We start from the raw sequence: 8,282 nt of genomic DNA on the forward strand, positions 1-8,282 counted from the left end.
GCCGCAGCCTATGGGCAAAGGCGGGCGGCTCGCCGGCTCCCTCTAGGTGTCGCTGTCTCAGGAAAGGAGGAGGAGGAGGAGGAGGAGGAGGAGGGTTTTCTTCCCCCTCCCTCTCTCTTTTCCAGCCAGTAAAGAGTGTCTGCCCCTTTGAACTGCTGGCACAGCGCCTGCGGCTGCACACACACACACACACACACACACACACACACACGCGTAGCCGCAGGCTATAAATAAGTTACGAGGCGGGCAGAGGGCGAGCAGTGCGCGGCTCCAGGCGGGCTGAGGCGGTGGGAACCGCTGCCGCCCCGCCGAGCCTGACAGCCAGGCGCCCACCCCAGGGCGCCGTAGCCCCTGGGCACCATAGCCCCTGAGCACCATAGCCCCTGGGCACCATAGCCCCTGGGCACCATGGCGTGCGCGGAGCGCTGCCGCTGCTGCGCGGAGAGACGGCGGCACAGCAGCATCCTCTACAACATCCTCCGGAGCGAGGAGAGGGCGGCGTCGCCGGCGGGGCAGGGGCCGAGGCGGGCGTCCCGCGGCTGCCCATGCGGGTCGCGGCGGCGGGTGGCCCTGAGGAGCCCGCAGGTGGCATGCAAGGCGGCCTCGGCCGTGCTGGTGAAGACGCTGCGCTTCGTCCAGAACGTGCCCTGCTTCCAGGAGCTGCCCCTGGACGAGCAGCTCCTGCTGGTCCGCAGCTGCTGGGCGCCCCTGCTGGTGCTGGGGCTGGCGCAGGACCGGGTGCACTTCGAGACGGTGGAGAGCGCGGAGCCCAGCATGCTGCAGAGGATCCTCACCACCCGGCGGCTGGGCGAGCAGCCCCCGCCGCGGGGACCGGCGCCGGGCCGGCCGCACCACGGCCCCGGCGGCGGCCCGCACCTGCCTTCGGCCGGCGAGATTCAGGCGATCAAGGGCTTCCTGGCCAAGTGCTGGAGCCTGGATATCAGCACCAAAGAGTACGCGTACCTCAAGGGAACGGTGCTCTTCAACCCGGGTGAGCGACCGGGCGCGGCGGCCGGGCTCGCCCCTCTCAGGGGTGACGGGGGGAGCCCGCCTGCATCCCCAGCGAAACGGGCCAGGCTCCAGGCTTATTCTCGGGGGAGGTGGGGAGAGGTGGTGGAGGAGGGGGATGCGGAGCAAGGGCTCGCCTGCTGTCCCTCCTCAGGGCCCCGGCTGGCAGGCAGCGAGCCCTCAGCGGCGCCGCCGCCTGCCCTTACCGGCTGCAAGGGGGTCCCAGGGGCTGGCGTCTTCTCCAGAGCCCTTCCGCGAACGAAACAAACCGAGGCAGTCGCTTAGGGAAAGTCCGGAGGCAGCGGCGGTTCCCTGTTCCTTTCGGAGTCGGAGCGGGGCGGCCGGCGGCGTCTCCTCAGGGGGAGGCGGTGGCGCCTCCCCCCCCCTCCCGGCCGGCCGCCCGGGACTGGCGGGTCTAAGCGAAAAGAAAGGAAGACACGGCTCAGGGCGTCCAGGAACAAAGGGCTATTTCGGGTTTCCGTCTAGCGTTTAGGATTTTTTTTTTTATTTATTTATTTTTTTTTTTTTTGCCATCTCTCCTTGTGGAGAACTTTCACAGATGCAGCTCTGCCAAATATTACCGTGCCGGTGACACCTGAGGGGTAGCGGCGGGTTGGATACGGCCCTTGCGAAGTACGGCACTACCGTGGGGACGGGGGGCATGGCTCTGCCGGCCCTCCCACTGCCTAACTGCTAGTTAAGCTGGAAAAGGGAAATTCTGCACTCACCGTCCTTCAGTATCCTTGCTGTGGTTCACCAGGAAACTTTTCTGCCAAGTGTTGGAGTTAATGCTTCTTACCACTTGTAATCTTGAGCTAGTCAGAAACTGTTGACAAAAGATGCCATAAATGTGAATAATGCATTTTGTAGAAGTTTATCGTCTTCCTCACCGTTTACAGATTGCATTTGCCACTCTAAAGTGTTTTGGATAGCATTCTTCAAAGTTTTTATCAGCTAATTTACTGAAAACTTAAGAGAATGTAGGCAAACGAATTTCAGGTTTGGGTACTGAAGAGTGCTGAACGTCTAGAATAGCAACTAGGTAAGATTTTGAACTGCCCTATAAAATTTGACACGTTGATTCAGCGTATAAGAAGTCCTCTAGAAATTTCAATTGTTTCACTCCTTAAGTGATAAATACAATCTGTAAGGTGTTAGTAGTTGTTCTGTAGACAAAATCTATGTAAACAGAATAATTAATTTTTCTTTTCAGATCTACCTGGACTGCAGTGTACACAGTATATTGAAGGACTGCAGAGGGAGGCACAACAGGCTCTAAATGAACATGTCAGACTCATTCACAGAGGTGACGAAACCAGATTTGCCAAGCTGAATGTTGTTCTATCCTTGTTAAGATCTATTAATGCCAATGTGATTGCCGAACTATTCTTTAGGCCCATCATTGGAGCAGTGAACATGGATGACATGCTTTTGGAAATGCTTTGTGCAAAATTATAAAGGCGTGTAAAATAATGAAAATAAATCCAATGCAAAGAAAACCCTAGAGCAGAATAGTGTAAAGTACTGTAAATAAACTAACTTATTGTTTTTACATAGATAGTATTTTTGTATTCCATAATAAAATATTCTTCAAGTTCTGAAATTTTTATTAAGCACAGTGGTTTTGGAATAAGATTACAGTCATTACAACAAGATTTAAGGTTGTGGAGAATGTTCATATCCGAAGTCAACTGGCTGTTCTACCGTGTCTCTGAATAAAGATCACACTTACTATATTGTACTTTCAAGGTGAGTGGTCTCTGCTTTTTCAAATTAAGTAGCAGTCTAGGTTTACATTTTAAACATAATTGGCATACAAAAGGAGGAGGAACAAACAAGCCATATACTTTGCATCTTTCAGTAATATTAGAATAGGGTACTGTAGTCAGTTCTGCTCATAGTTCAAATACTGGCTCTATGAAAGGCTTATTGCAGTCAGTGAACTACTATTGACTTTAACAGAGTTGAAGTCTATAAAGAGTATTAAAGAAAATATTCACCTAAGTCTTGCTTCCATATGGGGAAAATGTATTAGGAGTATTTTGAGACTTGAAAGTAGCTTGGCCAACTCTAACACTTGTGGTAAAACATTCCATTCAATGCATATTGGATTCCAGGAGAATAAAGTAACTATTCCACAAAACAGCAAGCAAACAAACACCTCTGAAACTATCCAAACAGCAAATGCTGAACAGGGTGAGAACTACTGGTGTACACTCCACAGCTTTCTTTGCTTTTCATCGGGGTAATTGCTGCCTAGGATTTCAAAAGCCAGATTCTTCAGACAACTTACTCCTGTAGAAATACAAAATTATTATGCTGAAACATGGTGTACCAAACTGGTACATCCATCAGAATTTGTCACCTAGCATGAAGATGTCTTAATTAAACATTGAGCTTAAACGGTTTGGGTTTTGGTTTGGTTTTGTTGTTTTTTGTTTTTTTTTGTTTTTTTTGTGTGTGCGTGTGCGTATTGGACTTGATCCTTTCTCCTTGTTTTTATTGAAAAAAAAAATCCTCTTTGAAAAGGCAAAATTGGTGGTTTAAGGAGGATCTAATTTATGGTTTTCCTTTCTCTGTGTGCAGTTTTCTAGACTTTCCCCTAGAGAATATTGGTAAAAAATGTAAAAAGAAGTGTGACAGTGTTCCCAAAGTAAAAGGTATCAGTAACTCTGTGTATCATTCACATACATATTAACCATGAGCAGTAAGGGGTGTTTTTTAAAACACAACAAATTTGAGGCAGTTACTCTCCTTAATAGGAGGTGTGCAGAGGAGAGAGGAAGGAAGTTTGAAGAGCTTTCTTTTGCTGCCACCTTGCGCGAAGGATAATCACAGCTCCTATGCCCAGGTAAGGAGCAGGGGGCCACTCTTGTTTTATACCTACCCAGATAAAATTTATGGAAAATGGAAATGGCCAGAGAGGTAGCCAAACAATCCTAGGGGGACAAGTTCATCCATAAGCATGATCACTGAGATTTTTATTGCCACAGCAATTAAGAATCTCATCATGGGCTAGGATACAGTCACTGATCAAACAAAACAAAGCAAGAAACACAGCCCCCGTGCTGGAAAGCAATGGTGTAGTTTAAATGCACTCTCTTCTGGTACTCATCTAACTGGGTAGGGTTGTGTGCCCTGAGGAGCTCCCCAAAAATTCCAAAGAACAAAAAGTATGTAAGTAAAGTGTTCTTCACTACCAGCTCAGACTTCAGAGTAGTTCAGACCATGATATAGCAGGCTTAGTCTTTATGTCAAGTTGATGCTTTTATATGTATACACACATGTTTGTAAACATATATAGCAAATATATACATAGAGAATATTTACTGTGTATGTATAAATATTCTGTGAGTTTACAAAAGCTGCTGAGTTTATCTAATGTCTCTGTAACATGTTTCCCTCTTTCTCTGTAAACAGCATATGATCCTACAATAGTTAGCTTTCAAGGATGCCTGACAAATCTCTTTTCACAAAGCATGATGATAAAACATTTAAATAGTGGTTAGTGGCAGAAGATGAATCTTGGGTAAGGACTAAAAAAAATAAAACAGCCTCAGAATAAAACAACTTCATGACCCCAGAGAATTTATTAATATACACGCTAGTGTTCAGACTTTTCTGCTGAGTGGCAGAAGAGACTTGTTGGCAGTACTCCTAACAATGAATTGTAATAGCTGAACCTTGGTCACAGGCAAGGATTTTCAGCTGAAGAGTCACCTTGAGATGGTTTGGATCTGTTGTGACACTAAATATAACAATTTTCATGACTCAGGTGGATGGACCTGCTTACATCTCCAGGTTTGATACCAGAACAGATTCTGTATTCTGCTCAATTTTCTGAAGTTGTCATGAGAAATATTGCTTCTGTGCACAACGAATCCACCTTGAACTTACTGTATCATACTGGACCAGCAATACTGTTAGTCATTTAGCTGTTGTCTGTTCAAATGGAAGCAACTGGTAACAGTAAGTAGGAAATTCAAATGAGAAAACCAATTTATCAAGGCTTTCTGCAGAGAACCAGCAAAAGTGTCTCTTCATAGGTCAGAGGAACAGGAATGACAAAGCAAGAAATTAAGACTTCTAGGAGGAACCAAGCTGAAGGCTTGGAGATTCACACAGGAGTGGGAGAGAAGAGACTAGTGTGGTTCTGGAAGAGAGAGGAGAAGGGTCTAGTTTTAGTGCAGGACCTGAAGGCAGGTGGAGAGAGTTTGTAACTCATAAGGCAAGACAGAGCTTGAGCAAAAGGGTGACTGTGGGAGGACTCTGTGTCAAATCCAGAAAATACTGCGGAGCAGGGAGGAACCTACCCCAGCAGCTGACACAGAGGACAGAGGCATCCTCACCAACCTTCTGGGACTGGGTACCCTGTTCTCTTCTCCACTGGTGCCTCTGCTGAAGGGGCCATAGTGGCAGCTGTACAGGCGTGAAGAGGAAGCTGCTCAGTTTTTGTCTGTGAGCATATGGTACTCACAGAAGTAAGCAAAACTACTCTGTTGCCACAGACCTTTGACCCTGGGTGCTCTACAGCACAGTTTTTCACTGGGTAGGAGAAGTACTGGGCTAGATCCTTTTCTGGTCCAACTCTGTCCTGCACAGGGTGGGTGAATTCTGGACTGGATAGCCTGCATGGCCGGTGCTGCGGCACACGAAGTGATCTCTCTAGATATCCCTGGCAGAAAAGGGAGGACAGCCTGCTGGAGGCCTCAGGCAGGCAGGGGAGAAGAGAAAGCTGGGCATGGGAGAAGGACGCTTCCCCCGTAAGGTAGCCTGTACCAGAAGGAGTGGGTCTTGACCCTCTTGCAGCTTCAGGTACCCAAAGGGGTAGTGGATGAGACCTCTGTCAGCTATTTGGGACTCCTGTGGAGGTCAAAGCCTGCCTCCAGCCCTGTCTTCCACCCAGCACGACTGTGCTGGGAGCTCTACACTGTTAGACACAGCATAACATTTCTCTTCACCCTCTTAAATGTAAACACTGCTTTCCAGTTCAGATACTAAGATGACTTCTGAGGATTTTAAAGCATTTTCTCTGGTTGCTCTCTATCCCTGGCATTCTGTGCATGAATTTTCTCATGAGCACATATTTTTTTCAGCCTTCCGGGATGTTAGAGACACTTTTAACTACGAGCAGCCTCCCAAGCAATTTAATCCTGCAATTCCTATCTATCAGATAGATAGAAGCAGTGCTGTACAAAAAGTCATTCCCACCCACCTCGATGTAGATGCCCATTGCTTGTGATCTGGACTGTGACAGCAGCAGCCCAGTCACTGGCTTTTAATCACAAAGCACCATTCAGCAGTGGTCACTGCTGCGCCATATTCTTTTCTCTGAGAGATTTTAGAAACCAGCTTGCATTTTTAGTGAATATGGTTATGAGTGTTTCTTTTAGATCAGAAAAAGCATGACATTTATTTATAATCTCATTTTTAAAAGTTTAATATATAGCCTTTGTTTGCGTAGTATTTTTATAGTTTATTTTAAACTTTGCAGCAGTTTGCTGTTGTGGATAGACTGTGAATGCTGTTAAAGCCTAATAAAGAGTAACTTTTCTTCCAAAGGTGTGGTTCTGCAATTTAAATTTTCTTGTTTTGAAGTGACCTCATATACTGGCTTGAATTTATTATACTGTCAGTCATTCTAATTTCTCTTCAAAGACAGAACTTATTTCTCTAGTGGACCTTGTGGGCAATGCAATATATGGCAAAAATACTTGTCAAATTTTTCAAATTGTCAGAAAGCCAGCTGGTGATCTGATTTTCCTTCATTGAAAAAAAGTCCCCGACAAGTGTAAGAAAATACTATATCAAGACATTTTTAAATTTTGGGATGCAGTTTGATATCTGCACATGCATATTGCCTTAGCACTCTTTAATATGCATTTTAAATTATGGAAGTCGAGTATTTTAAAACTGAAATGTACACAAGTAGGATTCTATAAGTGAAAAAACTAGAAACTGGCAGAGGAACTTTGACAAAAACGTTCTTAAATCAACAAGCACTGTGAGGTCACAGGGCTATAACTTGTTAGCTGGTACTGGACACATATCCACTAATTGTTCACGTTGATATAAATCAGTAGTCATTTCACTTCTTATGTCAGCAATGAAATTGGCCCAGTTTCTTTTAGATATTCACACTATGCCTAGATGTAGGTAAACAACCACACACAAGTGTTTATACAAGCACATGATATACAGACACCTTTTCTTCTGTCTGTACTTATGTTATTTAGTTATTTTATGTAAGGAAGATTACACTAGTTTCAGGTTCAGACAGAGGAACTCGTCCTTTCATTTTCTATAACCACTCACTATTTTTTCACATCGGATGAATTTCGCCTTGCTTAAACAGAGCTGTCTGAAAATTTGACATCCACTCTAGTCCGGGCATCTGGGCTCTGTCTGGAGCAGATGGAGAGGCACAAAGACCTCCAAACGGCATTTGATCCCAGTGGAGTCATTGATTTGTACTTTGCAGAACAAGGCTAGATTCTGGTTATACACTGAACTGTCAAGCACTAGAGTTTGGCAAAGTGAAACTTGGAGCCTTCGGGGTAACCCACACTTCTGGCAAAGCATTAGCTGTCTTCTCTCAGCTGAGACTGTAGTCCAGCTTCTCACATATACATGTGCCCATACTCACATACACAGCAAAATATAGCAGGACAATTCATATCTTCTTTGTCTAGTGGGGCTGGGTTAAGAGAAATAACAAAAAAGTCAGTAAAGCCTGCAAGAGTAGAAGAAAGGTATTTAGAAAGGAAACTTTTATACATGTAACAACATTCATGCTAGGTGCTGGTAGGCCTGCTGCTCCAGGCTTTAAGTACACAGCTAATACATGCCATCTTTAAATATGAATTAGCTAAAGAAAAGGAATCCATTTGTCAAAGAAATGGGAAATAGAGTTTACTTTGTCTTAGCTGACAGATCTTTTTCTTATTTTTGAAACTGAAATGAGCAGTTAAGACTGAGTGACCAAATCACCAAAATGATCAGTACTGGAATGAGGATCCCTTCCCTTCCCTTCCCTTCCCTTCCCTTCCCTTCCCTTCCCTTCCCTTCCCTTCCCTTCCCTTCCCTTCCCTTCCCTTCCCTTCCCTTCCCTTCCCTTCCCTTCCCTTCCCTTCCCTTCCCTTCCCTTCCCTTCCCTTCCCTTCCCTTCCCTTCCCTTCCCTTCCCTTCCCTTCCCTTCCCTTCCCTTCCCTTCCCTTCCCTCCTACAAACAGAGGACTGTTCAAAACCCTGACCTTAGCAAACAGCAGTTATTC

At 45.7% G+C, this 8,282-nt stretch overlaps 1 protein-coding gene across 1 annotated transcript; it reads left to right on the top strand.

The window, feature by feature from the left end:
- The first annotated feature begins 251 nt into the window (after positions 1-251).
- On the top strand, positions 252-3,303 carry NR0B1 (nuclear receptor subfamily 0 group B member 1). Its single transcript, XM_074929657.1, has 2 exons — positions 252-991; positions 2,222-3,303. Exons 1-2 carry the CDS (start codon positions 409-411, stop codon positions 2,464-2,466), a joined length of 828 nt encoding a protein of 275 aa, XP_074785758.1. The 5' UTR covers positions 252-408; the 3' UTR covers positions 2,467-3,303.
- Positions 3,304-8,282: the final 4,979 nt, after the last annotated feature.

This window comes from Athene noctua, chromosome 1 (genome assembly GCF_965140245.1).
Source record: "Athene noctua chromosome 1, bAthNoc1.hap1.1, whole genome shotgun sequence".
NCBI lineage: Eukaryota > Metazoa > Chordata > Aves > Strigiformes > Strigidae > Athene > Athene noctua.

Coding starts and splice junctions, on each gene's coding strand:
- NR0B1 (XM_074929657.1), top strand. CDS start 409: ATGGCGTGCGCGGAGCGCTGCCGCTGCTGCGCGGAGAGACGGCGGCAC. Junction 992..2,221: donor AACGGTGCTCTTCAACCCGG/GTGAGCGACCGG, acceptor TTTTCTTTTCAG/ATCTACCTGGACTGCAGTGT.